Source organism: Emydura macquarii, unplaced genomic scaffold (assembly GCF_026122565.2).
Source record: "Emydura macquarii macquarii isolate MOO-44397 ecotype Brisbane River unplaced genomic scaffold, CSIRO-AGI_Emac_v2 contig_2897, whole genome shotgun sequence".
NCBI lineage: Eukaryota > Metazoa > Chordata > Testudines > Chelidae > Emydura > Emydura macquarii.
Window position 1 is genome coordinate 16,153,896 of NW_027133034.1, and position 21,836 is coordinate 16,175,731.

Sequence of the window (21,836 nt, forward strand, 5' to 3'; positions counted from 1 at the left end):
TGGTGTTGGGGAAGGGCATCCCAGGGAAATGGTACCTCCCCAAAATCTGAGCAAACTGGGGTGGATGACCAGTTCCTTGCTGGTATAGTGATAGCCACAGAGTGACCCTGGCAACAGCTGCAAAATCAAGTTCTCAGTCAGTTTGTGGCAAATAGGGCAAATAGATCTGAAGTTTGAGCACCTTCTGTATCCCATGCACCTTAGTTAATCAGCATTCCAGGAAAGAAATATCAGTACTTTCAAAAGACTTAGTATTATCAGCTAGCATTCTCTCTCTCTTATTTTTCTCTGCCTTGCTCCTAATGAAGTTACTTATTTCAATCGGACCAGGACTGGTCCCTTAATGATAACAGTCAGTTATGGTGGGGACGGGGAAATTCCAATTCCATTCTTCTCAGTTCTGTAATTTATAACTTGTTGATAATTGATGCCTCCAGTTATAATTGGACGGTAGGCAGTTTTCATGTTGAATTTTGCAAAAGTTATTGTTGCTGTCAGACCACATGCATGTTTCTTTTTTATTGTCAAAATTAAATAATTTGTATATAAATGGCTTCATGAATTAGGGTGACCATATTTCCCAAAGGAAAAATGGGACACCCTGCGGGGCTGGCCCATGCCACTCACCTGAGCTCTCCCCCCCCCTGCCCTGAGCTGCCCTCTGCACTGCCTGGCCAAGTCCTGCCTTCCCTGTGCCCAAGCATTGGCTCCTGCTTTGTGCAGTGCTGGCATCAGTGCTCATCCCTTCCCACACGTTCCTCCACTTGATTCGTTGGCAACAGCAAATGGGACAAATGCCCACTTTTGCCAAAAAAGTCAGAATGGCTGGATTAGGGCTTAAAAATGGACCGTTCCAGCCAGAACGTGATGTAGGGTCACCCTACTTCATGTGGATGGGTGTTATAAAGGAATTGCAGTGAATAAATGGTGGTAGCTGGCCCTTTAAGAGAAGTTGGATTGAGCTCCACCTGTGACTAATCAGCTGCATCTGAGCTGAGGCCAGGGATCAGGTGAGAGATTGAAGATTGCCTGGTTCTTATAAAAGCCAGCAAGGGGGTCAGGTGCTTGGTGAAAATGAAACAACTGGTCCACCTATCCCTACATGAAGAGAAAGGAACTGAATCCTATGCTAGGAGCATGTGTTTTGGTGCATGGGTGGGTGAGTTGGCCCTGTGCTGTACAGTCCCCCTTTGTAATCATTTTTGTGCTCTGGCTATAATTCCCTCAGTAAATGACACTTCCTGTTACCTATGTTACCTATGGTATCATGCTGTTATCAACAGCAACCATTAGCTCACTGACTTGGGTTTTTCCTTTTGAAAATAAAGTCAATAGCTTGTCTGATCTTAGCGCTTCCTGGGGAAATAGTCATTTCAAGTAAAAATCTTTAACAGAGGGCATGGACCTTTTCTGCTTACTTCTTGCCATGTATTTATAGCCTTCTACAGCTACCGCAGTCCTTGTAGTATTATGGCCTGGTGGTTAGCAGCCAGAGGGCTACTGGAGTCCCTATGGGCTGATTTTAAAGGTGCCAAAAGATACAGGTGGGTGCCTTGTGGGATTTACAAAAGCCTTTAAGCAGGTTAGGCATCACGCTAGACACTTAACCTGCTTAGGGGCTTTTTAAAATCCCACTGGGCATGTATATGCTTAAATACCTTTGAAAAATCTCACCCTGGGTGACTAGCAGCAGGAGTCGCACTGAATGAGGAAGGGACGTGACAGTGGTGATGAATAGTGATGAAAAACTTGCATGCTGCCTCTGTGGCTGCTGTCAACCTAATTCTAGTATCAGCTGGGGTGCTTCAGAGGCAAGGGAGTAAAATGCTGAGTTCTGAGGGTACTTAGGAGCCCATGTAAAAAGCTAGAGACAGAAAAACAAGTGTAGCTGGAGCTCCTGTGTATGCTTTACTGTGGTATCAGTGTTGCCTTTCACAGGTTAACCTAGCTGTGAGTCATGTGTAGAGGAACACCCCTGTCCTCCAGGTCCTCCTGTGTATGGACAAGAATATTTGCCACATCCTCTGCACTCAAAATAGCACCTTCAGTTCTTGTACTTCCTGTTTGGTTTGGTTTTTTCCCAGTCAAATGAGATGGATTTTTTTGTGTAGCGGTTTTCTGTAATCTTTCATTCTCTGAAGTGCCAGGCTGTCAGATGAAAGCTCTGCTGATGAGGGGGTGTGTTAGACCTGTCCTGTAGCATCTGAATGAGGCCTATATATCTTACTGGAAGGCAAGGCACCTTTTTACTTCCACTTCTGCTATGACTTCTTCATTTATTTATTATATATGGTGTTGGACCAGTGCAAACACTACTTAATACAGCAGGTGTACGGTGGACTGTTCAGAAAAACTTTTGTACCTAGGCTAGAGAGATCTGGCTGCATCCTTAACAGCTTGGCATTTAAATACTGTGTTAATGGACTTAGATAGATAAATGGCTAATAAGTAGCTAGTGACAAATATCTATGGTTAAGAATGGTAGGTGAGGAGAGAAAATAGAAAACCATGTATTAAATAAATGCACTTGACATTAGAAAATAGGAAGCTTATGTATATGGAATGTCTGTGGAACACAGTTAAGACAGCAATTAATTAAATGAGACCTACAATGATGTGTTCATGCCCTTTGCAATAAGGACAGAGCATGGTGGATTGATTTAAAACAAAGTAATTTAAATCACTGATTTTAATCATGATTTAAACAATGGATTTTAAATGTGTTTTGCATTTGTACTTTTAGTTATTTTCAGAAAGAAAGGTTGCTTCTCATTAGTCGGTAACTATTTAAAACATGTTGATTTTTGCAACTAAATATAGCCTTCAACCTAAATTTGGTTCTGCTTTTTGCTAACCAGAAGGACACACTATATCTATGCATATTTATTTAAACAATTATATATCTTATGAATCTCAGTAAATGTGAGTGAGCAAATTTTTACATCTTTATGTTAGAAAATGGTGAATCATACAAAGGAGGTCATTAATGTTTTACTTGTGATTGGGGTCAAGTTCTGTTTGGATGGAAATTCAAATTCAATTAAAAATGCACAAACCAGCATTTTAATTTTATTAAATAAAACTACAATAAATGTGCTGGATACCTAAGAAAAAAAGTTTAGCAAAACATATTTGGCATTTAAAGCTAACTGATTTATTAACAAAGGAAGTGTTAACTGTAGTTAGTGAAATGAACTGACTGTTCCTGGTCACCATGTCCTTCAAGATTTTAGAGCTAGTAGATTTCATCCACACACCTAGTTTTTAGTAAGAGATTAGAGGAGGGAAAACAAGCTCTCTTGGTTTTTCAACGTCCAATCAGTTTTTTAACTTTGAGCTAGTCAGTGAACTAAATTTGTTGAATCAACTGAAAAGAAGAAAACGTTCTCTCTGCTTCTACAGAAGAGACTACTGCTGTCAAAAGCTAGTATAGTTCTTCAGCAAACTCTGATTCCAAGTTCTTATCCAGTGACTTGCTTATTATTTTATATTTAATTGAAATGATTTTAATAGATTTAGGGTTTAACATAAGTTGGAAATGGCCATTTTAATTTTAAATTGATTTTATTTTTTAATTTTTGTGTTTTAATTGAAGTTTAATTTCTTTTTAATTGGATTTTTATCCATCCTGGGCACTGTGCCACACACACAAGGAATATATTGTTTGACAGGAAAGTAGAGTGGTAAACAGAGATAGAAATGAGAGAGAGGTATATGAAATATGGTTGTGCATGGAAACACTGTGGAATAGGCCTATCACATTGTGGATGTTATTAGAAGCAACCAATAATAATAACTAAGAATTTTAGAGATGATCCTTTCCTAAGGGTGAAATCATCTCGGTTTTCTTTCAAAATTAATTTGTGGTGGTGTGAGATTTCCTTCAAAACTCAGCACTTGAACACATACCAATCGTGCATTTTTATTTACTATTTTAAAATTGACATCTACACTTTTGTACTTTTGTCTTTTGTGTACTAATGAACACTTGTTTTGAAACATTTGCTCAGTTAAATAATAAACATCTCTCATGAGGTAACTCTAAGTGTTAGGTGTCAAAACAAGCATATTACTCTAATAAATAAAATAGGAAAATGCTGCAAATGCACTGTACTGTAATTCATGCCACTAAGAAATAATGGCAAAGAAAATATAACGACATGCCACATTTCTTGGCATAGATGGGGGAGCGCCATTAGGTGCTGGACTGAGGGTGTGGCATTGTGGAGGCTGTGAGCCAACCCTACACATTATGTAGGTGGGAAGGAGTAATAGTAGCATCTATATGGTAAGTCACAAAAGTGTGCAGTCACTGGACCCAAGACTGCCATCATCCAGGAGAACCTGATATGGTGATTGAATGTAAAGAAGCTTCCAGAATTGCTCTCCTTTTAAATGACCTGGAGAGTGGCTCAGTGAAGTCCACACAACCTGGTTGGGCTATATGGAGGAGGTAGGTTGCTTAGAAATCATAGATCTATTACTCTTACTGTCGTTATAAGAGGGAAAACTTTGGGGCAAATACCAGAGAGGCAGAGGATCTCTAGCATAAGAAAAGAAATCAGGGAGGATGGTAAGAGAGCAATCATATGGTCACTGGCATATAATGGACATAAAATGCCTGCTCTTATTCATACGTTTTCTAGAAGTCTGATTTTTACAGTAATGAATTTGGGGAAATTGCCAAATATTTGTATAAATCAATTTTGCTTCAGGAAATTGCACCACTGCCCATTATCAAAGAATCATTCAAACTACAAATAAACGAAATCAACAAAAGTTAATAAAGAAGGCTATTTTCCAAGCATATATTTGTAATTTAAAACTTTATTTTGTCTGTATATTCAGAACATCACTGGAAACATAGAAACTTGTAGGCGCAAATGACTATTTATATCAGTAGTTTTGAATAAAATATATTAGATAATGAAATAGCAATAAATACATTTGGATGATAACTACACATCTTAATATCTCACATACATGTATAAACCCATGCTTTGTAAATAGTTGATTTGTCTATATCATGTTTTCATGGTGATGAAATTCATTATGGATCTTACATGTCTTAAATATGCTCTGAGAGACAGAGTGGGTGAGGTAATATCTCTTATTGGACCAGCTTCTGTTGTGGTGAGACACCAATTTTTGACCCTACACAGAGCTCTTCTTCAGGTCAACAAAAGGTACTCGAAGTGTCACAATTAAGTACAAGATGGAACAGATTGGTAAACAACACAAATTTCAAAGGACCATTGAAGGTGAAGTGGCCCATTAACACCCCTCCACTCACTGGGGAGGGAGAAAAAATGCTGGGGGGAGGGGTTAAGTGGGTTATAGATTGTTCTAAGAAGCCATAAATCTAGTGTCTCTTTTCAATCCATGATTTTTAGTATCTAGCAAAGTTCTGAATTTTAAGCTTACAAGCTTGCCTTCTGGAGCCCAGATTCCCTGAGAGAATCTGCTTCAATACAGAAATAAAACCTGCTCCTACTATACACCTCTAGTTGTCACCTACCACCCCCACAGTGAAACCCATATGGGGTATCATCAAATAGTTACAACCTATAGTCAATGGGGACCATCTCCTGAAAGAAATCTTTCCTGAACCCCCTCTTCTGGCCTTCAAACAACTCTCTAAGCTCATCATCAGAAGCAAGCTCCCCACAGAACAGGACACACCACCTCAAAGCAGCACCAGACCCTGCTAGAACAGATGCAAAACCTGTAGACGTATCTCCACTGCTATGATGATCAACACCCCCCACAACACACCTTTCAAGAGCCACACATGGGTCCTACAGAGGCCTATCACAACCTGTGGTGTCTCTCATCCAGTGCACTAAATGCCCCAATAACAACAATATGGGTGAAACCAGACAATCCCCATGCTCTAGAATGAACTGCACAGACAAATGATAGACAAAAACACTATGCCACCTGTGAGTGAACACTTTTCACAAAGCGATCACGGTATATTTGACCTATCAGTCCTCATCCTCGAAGGAAACTTGCAGAACACCTTCAAAAGAGGAGCCTGGGAGTTTAAGTGGCTAGATACCAAAAATCATAGACTGAATAGAGATACTGGCTTTATGGCTTATTGCAACAAACTATAACCCATTTAACCTTACACACCGCCACAGCTCTTTCCCCTCCCGCCCCCCCCAACCTCTCAAGACAGGAGAGGTGTTAAGGGGCCACTTCACCTTGAATGGCCCCTTGAAATATGTGTTTATGCTAAATAATCTGTTCCACCTTCTATTTAGCTGTGACACTTTGAGTACATTTATTTCTGAAGAAGAGCTCTATATGAGCTCGAAAGCTTGCTTCTCACCAACAGAAATTGGTCCAAGATATTATCTCACCACCTTATCTCTCTGGTCTCCTGGGACCAGCACAGCTACAACAATACTGCATTGAATATGCTGTTTATATACACTTTCAGAGAGTTTATGTATATTGGTATCACATTCCAAAGGAAAATGCAAAATATAACAAAGCTACATTTTCTCTTTTTTCCCTCTTTTTTTGTTTTTTCTATAAAGAAAAGGAACGTCTGTATCAGTAATAGCAAAACAAATATTTTTAACCAGCTCACAGATATGAAAAATCTAATATTATAAACTGCAATGACAATGCAAGGGTATAAAATATTATATTTTAGAGTCAGTGGTCCATGAATAATATTGCTTCTATACTGGCCTTGTTTTGATACATGCAGGTGCATGAAATAAATCATGGCTTATTATGTTATTAGAGAGGAATCAACTGGGAACCAAAGGAAATTGTCCCTAAGCCTAACAGCAGCAGGTTTTACTTGCTTTATTTCCACTCACTGCAGAACTGCTCATCTCTGTTTGCCACTGAAGTCAAGGACAGTATTTGGTTCAATAATATTGATCTAGTATACCCTTTGAGCCTGATTGAGATCTCATTTATTAGTGTAAATCATGAATAACTTCATCAAAGTAAAATCAAGTAATATTGTAATAAGGCTTTTTGTCTTGAAGATGACTTTTTAGTTCTTCTATACAGTTGTCATATAAAGGTAGCATACCAGAAATAGCTCTCAGACGCAAGTCAGGCACAACAGTGCCTTTAATACATATTCACAATGTCTATTAGCATCAATTGGAGTTCAATTATTATACAATTGAGCTCTGTCTATGGCCCTTTTTTTTTTTTAATTTGTTGCTGGCTGCAACAATATTTCTGAAACTTGATCAATCTTTTTTTTTTTTTTTTTCATTTTTGTTAATGAAGTCCAAAATTAGGAAGACTAGAATCTTTAACCACTTAAACCATTGGCTTACAAACTGAGTAACATCTGTGTAGTTCCCACTAAATATACCATTGATAAATGCATCACATCGCTGATCTTTAAATACTGTTTGTTTTTTCAATAGCCGGTCTGAGAGAGAATCCACTCAGCAATATAAAACAATTCCAGAATCCTTCATATATTTAGGAATTGTTTAAGAATGTCAATTGACTAGAGAAATCCTGAATTTAATTTAATGTGAGTATCAAGAGGAGAAGAAAGAGCCTAAACCTGTTTGTTATACTCGCTCCAATTTTCTCTTCCTTATTCAGTCACCGATATGTGATTATTTTTAGGATTAAAAGGATAAGCTCTCTTAATAGCTCATGCAGCTGGGAATTAGCAGCAGAGTTAAGATTGTCTACTTCTATTGCAACTAAATGAGAGTGTAAAATCCTGACCTGACAGTGAGAGTTTTGCCATTGACTTACCCAGAATGAATTACATCAATTGAGCTCTCTCTTTTGGGAAGAGCAGTGTTGGCAGATAGCTGGCCTGCTAAAATCCTTTTCTACCCATGCTATCCAGTAACTGGCTGCATTTCTGTTTGGAAGGTAAACAAGAAATCACTTTAAGAACAAGGTAATTGTTTCTAAAGTGAATTCTGCATTTAAATTGCTCATAGAAAACATTGATAATATAACATGGATGCTAGTTTTCCTAGTATCTGACTGCATTTTCTAGTAATATGCTTTTGACATACACATTTGCAAAAAATACAGTGAACGTTTTCTGTTTGAAAGCAAAATATTAAGGTTCAAACTGTAGAATAGACAATTTTCATGTCCTTTAAAAAAATTAATGTGCTTTTTTTGGTCTTTGACCTTTTTGCTGTTATCAGTGGGATATAGAGCAAATCATTCATACTGAGGTGTTTTTTTAAAACCAAAACTTTGTAGAGAGATTTTAAAAAAACCTCACATTAAATATACTTTTTCCCCATTTATGGACTGCAAAAAAGCAGGGTCCTTTAAAGAAAATAGCCTTAATATGTTTTCTTTATTGAGAACCTAGTATTGCATTGTAATGCACTTCTTGACTGGAACTGTTAATGTGCCAAATCCTGTAATCTTTACTCAGGCAAGTCTTCCATTAATGCCCTAGAGATGGGGCCAAGAGACGCTTTCTCTAAGTGAAGACTGCCAGATTTGGTTCCATCGTGTCATAGTTCAAACCATAAATTTAAATAATAAATATAACCCTCTTTTGCCAATTTAAAGGCAATAAATCTAATAGTGTACTGTATGTTTACCATAAGATGCAGGCAAAATTTTAATTCAAATGCAGTAATTATACAGAAGTTTGACTTGGCAAATCTGACAATCTGAGCAAAATTATTCTGTACGCGCCTGCCTGCCTGCAACTCCATAGACACCAGTTAATTTACCAATCATATTGTGTTCTTATCAGCAATGTTTGAACTGAATAATTTCCATAGAAGCCTTTGTAGAGGGAGTCCAGAGTATGTCCTCCTTGTGGAAAATTTTTCTGTATCTGCACACTATTTGATATACTGACATACTGCCTGAAGTACAGGACATTCCTGGAAATGATGGTTTAGCTGGGTCCAGAGAGGAGGAGGGGGCTGATCTCCAGCTGACCCAAGAAGATTTCCCCTCCACCCCCTTCCTTCAGTTCAAACACTGCTCATCAGTATCATACTAAGGAGGGACCTAATATAATAAATTTAGCTGCACAACCCCTTTATTTCCCCCAAATGCACAACAGTTCATTAATTGGCAGCTCCAAGATTCTTTGTCTGTGCATCTTCCAACCCTGAACAGTGAGTACTAAGACTTGGGCAGAAAAGTCTGTTATACCCAGCATTCTTGAAGGCTATGATAAATTAATCCAACATTCATTTATACTTTCTAGATTTCTTCACTGGCCTTTCTTTTTCTTCAAAATCTGCATTCTGTAGATACATCACCTGCATTACAATTATGTACAAACAGTATTATAAACTTAAGTAATTGACGTCCAATCCTTCAATAGTGCAATATATTGTTAATAAGGAATGGATTTGTTTTCTTCTATTCATTTTAAAATAAGAAATCCTTTACTAATTTTTTCACTTTGGGTTTTGTTTGCTAACTTGAGCACATGATTTGAGTTGTTGGGAGTTTTTTTTCATAGCAAGTAACAGTAACCCCCCCTTTTAAAAAAAATTCTAGTGTATTTCTTTCATAACAGCTACTAATAAAGAGGGTCTCACATGGTTCCTCATTGTCTATAGGTTTCACGTTGGGTTCTGTCAGAAAGAATGAGACTACATGGTTGCTTCATAACTGCAATTTTCACATGACCACACATTTGCCTTTCAGCTTCTCTTTCCTTTTCTGCTGTTTGCTTTTTTTGCCATCTATTTGTAAACTCACAGTCCTGCGTTTCTCCAGGTTTAGCAGCTCTTGGAACAGCTCTTTCACATTGTGGTTCAACTTGGCAGAAGTCTCCATAAAGGCACACTTCCACTTCTTGGCCATGGCTTCTCCGTCACTGCTCTCCACCTCTCGGTTTTGGTTTTCATCACTTTTATTCCCTACCAACATAATTGGAATGCTTTCCACATCCCCTTTAATCTGACAGATTTGTTCATAGATGGGTTTGAGTTCTTCCAAGGACTGCCGGCTGGTGACTGAGTAAACTAAAATGAAAGCATGTCCTTTGGAAATAGATAGACGTTGCATGGCTGGAAACTGATGGCTTCCTGTCGTGTCGGTAATCTGCAAAGTGCATATGCTCTTATCACAGCTGATCACCTGTCTGTAGGTGTCTTCAATGGTAGGAATATAGCTCTCTTTGAAAGTGCCTTTCACAAACCTCAAAACCAAGGAACTTTTGCCAACTCCTCCAGCTCCAAATACCACCACCCTGTAATCATTGCTTTGCTCAGGCATGCTTTTCCAATGATCTGATGCTCAGCTCAACTAGGGGGAAAAAAACCTAGGAAGGAAAATGTAACAATATATTAATACAGCTTTTCATGGGGGAAATGCTTTATCTCGTCTATACTAAGAGATCTGACAAAATGACAGAATAATGGCATATTAATAATACATAATGACTCAACAGAACTGATCATGGGTGTAGAACGATTCATCTCAACGCTGTTTCTGGATTCGAATCCAGCGTAGGTTGATAATGGATGAAAATGAATCCCATCATATGCTTATTTGGTGGCCTTAGTAAATCGAATGTGGTAACTTTAAGTCTAGTTCTTAGGTGGGCAAATGTACATGGAACAAAAACTACCCATCCAGTTGACATCCTTGTTGACAGTCTGTCTATCAAGAGACTGAATTGGCTATGGAGATGGAGCTACGCTCTCATCCCTAGAAAACATATTTCAGGTCATTGCTGAAGCATATTGATGGGGAGACCAGCATGTGTGAACTTCTGCCTATTCTATACCTCTTCTCTTAATAGAGAACTTGTCTCCAGTACTGTACAACTCATACTTTTCACAAGCAAAACTTAAAACTAATGGATAAGTGCTAACCTCTCATTGGAGCACTAAGGGTTTCATATGCTGTCTTTGGGGTTTTCACCACTTTGGTTTTACCTCAAAAATATTGTTTTATTACCTAAATGATCTTGCTCATGTATAATTCAAGAGGAAAATTATAGCTTTTAATTGAGTTTATTGCACATTAGAATTTTTTAATGCTAATATTTGTCTACATTTATCAGAAGAGAGAGATCTGCATCTTCATAAGACTTTGAAAAGAACTATATTGTCAAATCTATCAAAGGGATGATAATGCACAGTATACTTGATAGTGATTTCTTTGTCAGTCTTGAAGTTCAGCATGTCTAGTAAAATTACCCGTTGCCAAAAATCTCTCCCTAAGCAATTAACTCTAGATAAGGTCATAATAACTGATTGCATGTTTAAGGAGGTATCCAAGGTCCTGTTAACTATGGTATTCCAAAGTAGAGAATGTTTGGCTATAATCACAAATTCATCTAAACGCTGCTTACTTTGGGACTGATGCAGTATCCATTTATAAGAAATGGAAATGAGTGTCAGGCCCTTAATGTGTACACTTCTTCTCATTTCATTGAGACTTATGCATGTATAAGGGCTGGCAAATTGGACCATAAAAGGGGAAACATAGAAGGAACGAGGGCTTGTTCATAGTTTAATTGCATTTAAGGCCAGAAAAGGACCCTTAGATCATGTAGTCTGACTGCCTGTGTGTCACAGGCCATTACATTTCACAGTTACCTTATATGGAGCCCAATAACTTGTTTGACTAAAGCATACCTTCCAGAAAGGTATGTCTCTAAGACATCAAGAAATGAATAGATTGCCCCTTATTTCCAATTTGAATGTCTGACTTCACTTGCAAGTCATTGGTTCTTGTTATCCCTTTGAGTAAAAAATTAAAGAGCTCTGGGTAATTTCTCTCATGAAAGTACTTACACACTGTAGTTAAGTCACCTCTGTCTTCTTTTCGATATATTAAAAATATAGAGCTCCTTAAGCCTCTTGCTATCAGGCACTTTCTCCAGTCCTCAAATCATGTTTGTGAGGTTTTTTTGTTTTGGGGTTTTTTTTTTCCCACCCTCTCCACTGTTTATCGTCCTTTTAGAAAAAGCATTCAGTTCTGGTGTCCCCAGTTTTCTGGTATTGATCTCACTAATTTATCTCACACAAGTAAAATCACCTCCCTAGTCCCTTACTCACTATTCCCTTGTTTATACATCCAAAGACTGCATTAGCTCTGTTTGCCACAGCATTGCACTGGGAGCTCTTGTTGGGATGATTGCCATTATGATTTAAAAATGCCTTTCAGGGGCAATGCTCTCCCAGATACATTCTTCCATTTTGTAAGTATGGCCTGCATTCTTTGTTCCTAGATCATCGAGCCTATTATAAACCCTGTGAAACACTAGAACCTGCACCTCCATTTGATGATGATTCTCCATTAACAACTACTTTTTGAGATCTGTCAGCTATCCAGTTCTTAATCCATTTAACATGTGCTTTATTGATATTTTATAGTTCTAATTTTAAATCAGAATGTTGGGTGGTCCTAAGTCAAATGTATTAAAAAAAAAAAAGTCTATTACATTTACACAGTTGCTTTTAACAATCAAATTTGTAATCTCAAAGAATGAAATCAGGTTTGTTTGAAAAGACCTATTTCTATAAAACCATGTTGACTGGCAGTATGTCCCTATCCTTTCATTCTTTGTTAGTCAAATCCCACATCAACTTTTCCATTGATGTGAGACTAACTTACCCTATGGTTATCCAAGTCATCCTGCTTTCCCTTTTCTTAATAGTGGCAGAATGATAGCACTCTTCTGGAATTTCCCCTGTATTTTATTAAAATTAACATCCGTGGAGTGGAGACCACTTCAGCCAGTTCTTTTAGGACTCGGGGTGCAAGTTATCTGGGTCTGCTGATTTTAAAAAAAAAAAGTTGATCCCTAGTAGATATTGTTGTTTAATACCCTCCTTGGGCACTAATAAACTGGAAAGTACAAATGTGATCCAAGCACATTATCCTTCTCCTTCTTTTCAAACACAGAACAGAAATATTTATTGAACACTTCTTCCTTCTCTGGATCATTAACAACAGTTATACAATCTTCATCTAGTAATTAACCTATACTATTTCTAGGATTTCTTGTGTTTCTAATATACTTTAAAAATCTCCTTTATGTTCTTACTCCTATTAGCTATGGATTTTTCCCTGATGTCTTCCACCAGTTTTATCAATTATCTATTCTTTGTAAATTTTCATTTACATTGATTGCCATTTATTCCCTTTTTTCCATTTGTTATATTGCTTTTTTTTAATTTCTAATTACTGCCGTCACATTTCCACTGAATCAGGATGGGTTTTTAGTCAATGTTGTCCTCTTTCTTGATTGTGGAGTTTGGGCTATCTAAAACTGGTATTTCCAGTTTTCATTCATATTTTCCTCCAAGTCAATCTTGTTCATAATTTTCCTCAGCTGTGGGAAATTAACCCTTTTGGAAGGGGTGTGTTTGTGAGAAATGTGTGCTACTGGTTGGAAGTGTCCTATGTTCCCATATTGAATGTAATCAGGTGGCGATCACCGGGTACTAGGCAACCATAAACTTTCAGTACACTTTCATCCGTCATAATAAGTTTAGCCCTATTAATCAGTTTCCATACAGAATTTTAGAGATGGAATGATATAAAATATGTGCTTAACATAAATTGCCAATGTCCTGCTTTCTGTCACGGGCAGGTCAATGTGTGTTTCTTGTGAATATGCTGCAGTCTATACTTCAGGAACCCAGAAGTGAGACCAGGGATATAAAGTTTAAGCCACAAATCTCTTTATTAGATACATAACAGGATGGCTCCTACCAATTCTAAGCATACAGACCCTGAGTGCAGGCCCTCGGTTGATTATGCATGACTAATTTTAAAGACACAATACCGCAATATACTACAGACAACTTCATTTCATCCATAATTATTCTCAGTTTAAAAAAAAACCAAAAAAAAACCCACTGCTTTAACTCAATGGAATTTGGAGGGGAAAAAAATAGCATATTCATATATTCCAAGGCCAGAGGGGATCACTGTGATCTAGTCTGATTGCTTTAATAACACAGACCATAAATTTCCCCAAAACAATTCTGTTTGAACTACAGCACAGATTTTAGAAAAGCACCGCATCTTGACTTAAAAACTACTAGTGATGGAGAATCCATTACAACCCTTGATAAATTGTTCCAGTGGTTATTTACCCTGGCTTTTAAAACATTATGCTTTATTTCCAGTATTAATTTGTCTAGTTTGTCTAATTTGTTCAGCTTCCAGCCTCTGGATGGCCATGTTGGATGCCTCTCTCTTTCACCAGGTGCCATAATTTCTAGATCGATATGACTGAGCTTTACTTTTTAAAATAAAACCTGTTGCCGGCGGAGTTGTTATTCCAGGCCAATCAGAAAGAGACATCTTGTAAGGAGGTTGGTAGCACCTACATTCATTAGCACCCTGGACAGCCTGTTTCATTCTTATATCTGAGTAAACTGTAAGCATGTGGAACTCTGCATGATAACTTGGATAAAGGAGTAATATTATTTCAGCTGCCACTCTGTAAGTTACCAACAAGATCAGAGGGCTTAGTTCTTTGCCATTCCCATAACATCTGGGAACACTTTGATCCTAAAGTGAAATGGATAGTAAAGGCCGAAATACAGCAGAGTTGAGCTATCGCAAGAGATCACAGCTCACAGGAGCATGGGAAAGACTGAGAATTAAGGGTGCCCCACCTATGGAGGGGAGCAGGCATAGCACCATAATTGCTTATATCCAGAAGCAAAAGTATGGACTGCAGGGAACAGAAAGCAGAGTGGGCTCAGAAAACACTGGGGAGGGGATAACAGAGAGAGAGAAGCCTCTATTAGGCAGAGGGAAAGTGGGTGGTTAGATTGGGTTGCTGAGAAAATGAACAGAACACAAACGCATCCCAATGCCAGAATAGAAGAGAAGGAAGTCTCTTTCTAGACAATAAAACCTAAATACATCTAAGACACAGCTGCAATTTAGAAATTGAGGAGCAGGAGACTTCAGATAGTGTAGAATAGTAAGTATTGTGCTTTCATAATCTTTCTGATCTGGATGGGGACTAGAGAAGACACAGCAATTTTGCTTCAGCGGTAGATAAGCATGGAGTGGTTGCACATTTGGGGAATGGGTAGCCCACAAAATACAGGATAATTACAAAGACTGTTCTTGAGTGTGAAATAAAGTGTAAATAACATACTAGTCAGTCATGCCGGCACACTTGCTGAGACACAGAAATTCAGGTAGCCTTGAGAGCGAGTGAGAGAGAGAGCAAAACCCATTTTGGGTATGCACATGTCATTCAGTTGCATGCCTAAAACAAGCACGTATGTCCCTAATGGGGCAGGCACTTCTGCTTGCCAACACCAGAACATTTTCAGAAGGTGGCTTTTCAGAATTATGCATGTAATGTGACCAGATTCTACAAGCACTCCACAAATGGAATTCCTAGTGGCTTGTCCAGTTCTGCAGTATGCACTCACATGAGTCATCCCGTAGTCAGTGAAGGCAAAGGTACTGTTTACTCCCTTTTATTGCCGAAGAATCTAAACAAAACTAAACACCCACCTTTGAGAACAAATATAGGGGTGGAGCTGGAGAGCGTGGCCAGCTGTTCGAACTTGCAGAGGCTTAATAAGCACATGACAGCCATGTCTGATTAACAAATAGTTATGCCTCACAAATAATAATTTATTCTGTTTAGAGAATTCTAATGTTTCAGTAAAATCATATGACACTAACATTTTCAAGTAAAATGTAAAGGCTGCCAAATCTACCTATATAAACAGTAATGAGCTCTTGTATTTTCATCATATGTATCCAAATAAGTGAGAGAAAATAACTAATTCATAGCCTGTTCAAACACCACCACCTCCCTGCCTCCCCAAGCCTGTAACATGCATTAAGAGGTATAAATTAGACTAATTGAAGTTTTGGAGTTAAACTCTTCTCATCAGTGGAATTGCACTGACTTTAGTTGGGTTGCACTAGTGTTATTGAAAGGAGATGGAATTAGTAACATTGGTTCTCAGCCCTCTTAGATCTGCCCTACACTGGATCCCTGGCACAAATCAGATTAAACCCAGAAGATCTGGCTTCCTGAGGATCCCCTCGGATAGAAAGATCATCTTTGGATGGTGCAAAGCCATAGCAGCTGTGTCACCTTTTCTGAAAGCAAAAGGGGGAATGGTTGGGTCAGCCCTATGCTTGGCTGAATCTTGGCTGGTAGAATGGCCCTTTGAGGCTAGTGGCATCTGTGCATTAATTTCAAGGTACTCTAATTTATGATGGGTCATAGTTGGTCCCAGCGTGTTTCTCAAAATCTTTGACCTCCTTCCACCCCAAACCCTCTGCTTCCCCAGCTTCTTCTTCTACACAACCACAGGTCAGCTGAAGTAGAGAATCTGACTTAAATGTTTAACTTTTGATAATTAAGGCCCCAATTCAGGAGAGCACTTAATCACATGCTTAACTTGAAGCATATTCTTAAATCTTATTAACTTCAAAGCACCTGTTTAACCACCTTCCTGAATAAGGATGTTTTCCTGAGCCAGGGACCAGGACCCCCACATGGTGGGGGGAAAAAGGTACACTTTACTGGGGCTTGGAAGCCCATGTATGTGTGAGGGAGGGGGCCCATGTTACAAGATTGTACTGGGCCCAAAAAAATTATGCTTGGGTCCTGCCAGGGACTCTGATTTCAGACTCAGCAGCAGAATCAATATCTTTTCATGTACTATTGATTTTCCTTGCAGAAGTCATCTTATTTAAATGGAAGAAAGAAAGTAGACATTTTTCATATTTATTTCAGATAAGGGGACAAATAGGTGGAGGCATAAGTATTTGGGGAGTGATTAATGTAATGTTGTGAGTACAAAAATACTCCCCTGAATCTTTTTCAATATTAGATGATATCTCGTATGTGTGACTGGGCACATACATTCTTTATTGTACTAGTGAAAATAGTTCTCCATATTTGTGAATGTAATTGTGTGCTTAAATTGCACCTAATTGTGCATTTATTTATATTTTTAATGTAGCCATATCTGGATATTGTCTTTTTGCTGTATAAAGTTTGTTAGAAAAAAAGACTAGCTGATAGAATAAAGCAGAAAGATAAAGAAAAGATACAGCAAGTGGTCAAATTACCTTACACTGGACCTTATTTTTCAGTATTCTGGCCAATGTGGCCAAGAGAAAATAACTTGCAAAGAGCTGCATGCTTTTCGGATACAGGATAACTGTTCTCACACACTTTGCCAGTCTGTACATCCCATAACTTGCACACACAAAACAGCAGTCCAGCTCCTCAGAAAAGATTTTATTCAATAGTGAGTGCTGTAGTAAGGTCTCACTTGCTGTCTTCATTACTTTTACAAATAAACCATTGGAAATGTACTAGTATCCTTTGAAGTATTAAGTTAAACTAAACTACTCTTATTTAAATAAAGAAAATAGATTGAGTACGTTTTCTTATGTGCATCTTTGCTGCTGCTTTTGTTGTTGACTTTAAAAATTCAGTTATTTGCAATGGGTCTCCTAGTAAATGTGCTAGTTGATGAGGTTCTACTTTCATTAGATGCTCTTGCCACACAATGCTCATATTACTTTAGCTAAGCCATTGCACCATAAGTATGATGAGCAATCCACTAGAACCCCAGTCTGCTTTGACTTCATACTAAATGACATTTTTGTATTTTAAATTAACTTCCTTTATTAGCTCTGCGAAGAACATTTGAGAGGCTGTTCTTACAGGAAGATAGGACTCGGAAGACAAAGCCATTATAATATAAAATTCTCATCACACAGCATAAATAATGATGGGATTAAACTATCTGTTTAAAGCAATGTTTAATTCCAATACCTCAGCTTGTTGACTCTGCATTTGTTTGGTTCAGGTTGCTAGGTTCCTCTGGTGTGTGTTCATCTGCGTGTACTAGTAATTTTATTAATCTAGTTTTTAAACTATTTTTGTATTTGAATGTTGAATACATAACTCTATCCTAGCTATCTCTAAAGCCTGTATCTCTAATTTTTCTCCCATTTTTTTTAATATGGATCTCACCTTCATAACTGAACACTTCCCTTAATTTTAAAGTGAACAGAATTTGGCCAACATTGAGTGCTTTTTGGAAATCTCCTTGAAAACAAATTCACTTGAATGCATCCCTCAAGAGGTTGTCTGACTTGAATATTTGATGAGCACACTTCGTTTGGGATGAGGCCTCCTCCTTTGGTGCTTGAAGCCGGATAAGAATAAAATGGCTACACTCCAATCCTTGCACATGCCTGCGTTTTGTTGAGAGAGGTTTGCACAGGGTTTGCATAGCCAAACTTCTGTGATGCATAGTAGGCTGGAAGCTTCATTGGAAACCAAGTAAAGGATAACATTGGTCTTGTTAAAGAGTGATGTTGAGTTCATCAGCCTGAGCCTGAAGTTCTGTTTTGGTTCTTTGCTGATTCCAATCTTTGCTGATTGAGGTTGTTGTGCCATCTGAGGTTAGTTATGCAATGCAGCAGTTGCCTGATGCTGGGTTTTGATCTCTTAGATGCTCTTTTCTTTAGGTACAGTCATCAGGCATCAGTCAGTCAGATATTTTGTGTTTGTGGAGAAGATGCCTCGCCTTGTATTTTATATTCTGATGATGCAATAAGGTGCAAGGAATAAATATGTTAAAGGTTCTTATCAATATTGGTAAAAAATTCCACCAAAAGATGGTTCCCATTACAGTGACCCCACTGTAATGCAATTATGTACAATTTGAGGTAGAGGATAATGGGCAATCCAGTTGTAGCTATGAAGGACATCTACCTGTGGTTGAGGTGAAGTATACGGTAAAGATTGGGGGCTGTTTCAGCACACAGAAATAGATCTTTCTGTCACTGCTTAACTCAACAGCAATGAAAGGGATGCACATTGGCAATAAGACTGATAAGTTTAGCACTGAAGGCGGTAGCTGCATATGAGCAGTCATAAGCAGAGGTTTTCATGATCATAAGATGAATTTTTGCCTATAATTTAACAACTAAATCTATCAGCAAACAAAGATTTTGTGGCAAAAATTATATTTTTCTGCTCCCGATTTAATTGCAAAAAAGTGAACTTTTTAAAAATTTTGCCTTCAGTGGAAATATGACACTCTTAAAGGGAAAACGGAACAGCTAAAATAGGTTGGGGTGGGTTTTTTTCTTTGCAACCCAAAGATGATGTGCCTCTCAAAAACATCTTTAATTCTAGTGGAGAGCAATAAATGCTTTGCAAATATACGGGGGCTTGATCCTCAGTGGGTATAACTCGTTAGAACACCACTGAAGTCAAACCACAGCTCCACTGCTGAGTCACACCAGCTGAGAGTCTGCCTAACAGAGTGGTTGTTCATGCCATTCTTATCAGCAGAAAAAATATCTTCATGCTGCTAATGGCAATGTAGTTGTATGTGTGAGAGTGGAATCTCAGCCAGGAGTTATTTTGAGTTAATATTTTTTTCTATCTTTCTTCAGAGCATTTAAGTACAATACAAAGCTGCTAGCCAAATCACATCAGATTGAGACATGGTGTGTAGGGTGTAAGACCTAATGATAGTAGTTAAAATTCTCTCGTGTTTTCAGTTTACCTGGGGGGGGCGGGAGTGGGAATTCATCTCATGCTTTGATAACTACTACAGCAAGTTGCCTTGTTTTATAATTGTTTGTTTTATAAATCCATATATTGTTAACTACCAGGTTTTTTTCTCCACATTGGCAACTCCGTGTTCTCCACGAGACTGTTGGACAATGGATGTTAAGCTTTTTTTTTTTTTTTTTTTTTTTTTTAAAGTCTAATTATTAATATACCATTGCAAAGTGAAGGTTTAGGATGTATTCCGACTGTTTTGGAGCCAATCTTCCCTATATTAAAGAAGGGGAATCTCCTGGTGTCTGACATTAAATGTTACAAAATCCTTCACTTGGTGTTGTGAAGAGGGACTTCAAAGGCATGGAGTGATTGTGCTTTTTCCAGATCATTTAAGTGGTGCAAAAATATTAAGCCAATTGACTTGAGTTCTCTCAATGCCTGGTATGCAATATAGAATTTAGAATGAAATATATTCCAGAAATCTCTTAACTGTATTGCTCTGCATTCTCTTTGCCTGTAACCATTCTACCTTATGCTGTCAGATCTCACAAGCTAGTAAGCAGGATCAGTAATTAAGCCCTCTGGAGTCTAAGGAACACCTAGATGTAGCAGGGAAGGGAGCTGGTGACTTATTAGGTGTCCCTTGAGCCAGTAGTAAATGACAGCATGGTGAGAGAGGGCACAATTTTTGGAGGTGTCATCTTTCAGATGAGATGCAAAACAAAAGCCCTGGTCATTAAAGATCCCCTGGTACTTTTCATAAGAGTACAGTTATCAACCCCTGTGTCCTAACAAATTGCAGCTTGAGTAATTACACTTTTTTTGAGCTACATGGTTGGGACAACCATCGCAGCAGTGCTGTGGTTTGGGTGGAAAAAGAATGTGGTTAGGTACCATCAGAATGGGAGGATTAGTATCTTTTAAAAAAATGAATAAGGCTTTAAAGTTTTCTCCATTGTCAATATTTGTTTTTAGTTTTTCTTAAAACAAGTGATAAGAGATCTCCCAAGCACATTTGATTGTGCAGGCATTTCTATATATTTTTCAATGGGCTAGGAATCATGCCCAGTATTAGCGTTCAGCTAGATTAAAGCCAAAGAGTGTTTCATGTTACATTATGTTTAAGAATAATGGGCATGTTGTATGACCAGCTTGTACCAAATCTTCATGTGTCCCAGAATTTAATAGCCTTTGATATGCTATTGGTAATGGTCAGGTGGCTGGTGCCCACAAAATATTGACGTTATAGAAATGGAGATTTTATTCAAGTGATTTAAGTCCCAGTTCAGAGGAGTATTTAAGCAGTTGCAAAAGTGCTTTGCTGCATAGAGTTGGAGGTCAGAATGTGCTTACAAGTATTTTGTGAAATTAAAGCTATAACTTAGTCTGATTGAACATTGTTCCTGAACACTGGTATAAGGCATGCATTATTATTATTATTTCTGAATATGCTGATTGCTGAGTCATGTTGACCTAATAGTGTTCTGATATTGGACACTGAAAAGATAATCATTAATTTGACTTTAGAAGTGCTTTGAAGTAGTCACTGGAAAAGTTACCTGGTGTGTGGGATGAGGGAGTTATTGATCGGATCAGTGACTGGTTGGAGGCTTGTAGATTTCCTGAGTTTTGTTCAGGGGCTTTGAATAAAAGATGGATTAGGATTTGTCAGGGTTCATGATGAAAGGTAGTCACAATCAAATTGTGGAAAATGGGAGAAGCAATATTGACTAACTGGTTTGCATCTGAATCCAGTCAGGATGTAGCAGAATAATCTGGCTTCACATTAGTTCTATACAAGAAAATCAAAATAGTGCCTCGGTCCCTACATTCCATTTTCTATCTGGAATGCTCTCTTCACTAATTTTTGCTTGGTTTTTGAGAGTAAATGTGGTCTTCTACTCCATATATTTTGTAATAAGCACAAACTCAAAGTACTCAGAAGGCTTGATTATGTCTGAACTGCACACAGTGCAAATTGAGAGGAAGGGGTACAGAAGTTGCTTACAGCTCCCTTTTGAATTTCGCTGATTTATGCAGGATTGGTCCCTTACTACTAAGTTAGAACAGTCAAAGGGTTGATAACAGCCCTATGGGGCCAAAGTCAGAGCTAGGGATGTGTGTGTTTGCAGGAGATTGGACTAGATGAGTGTAAAAAAAACAAAACCCTATGAATTGGAGTGACCATGCACACTCTTGTTCAACTACCTTCCATCTTCCTTACTCTGGTAGCAGTAAGGAAGGGGAGAGCATAAAAGCCACCAGAGCATCTCTCTTGAACTGGGATGATCCTTTCAGGCTGGATAAACTGGCTTTATAATTGATTTTATCCACA

The 21,836-nt window shown here is 38.1% G+C and overlaps 1 protein-coding gene and 1 long non-coding RNA gene across 3 annotated transcripts in view; one reads left to right on the forward strand and one right to left on the reverse strand.

Moving 5' to 3' along the window:
- The first annotated feature begins 1,075 nt into the window (after window positions 1-1,075).
- Window positions 1,076-21,836, forward strand: part of LOC137167080 (uncharacterized) — an 89,950-nt gene continuing 69,189 nt past the window's right edge. Inside the window, exon 1 of one of the 2 annotated variants that reach the window (XR_010923973.1) lies at window positions 1,076-1,159. This is a non-coding gene — a long non-coding RNA (uncharacterized lncRNA). The remainder of the gene's footprint in view (window positions 1,160-21,836) is intronic. The other variant, XR_010923974.1, reaches the window with a different exon arrangement.
- On the reverse strand, window positions 6,183-10,250 carry DIRAS2 (DIRAS family GTPase 2). The gene has a single exon (XM_067568861.1). The coding sequence runs from the start codon at window positions 10,219-10,221 to the stop codon at window positions 9,622-9,624; it is 600 nt and encodes a 199-aa protein (XP_067424962.1). The 5' UTR covers window positions 10,222-10,250; the 3' UTR covers window positions 6,183-9,621.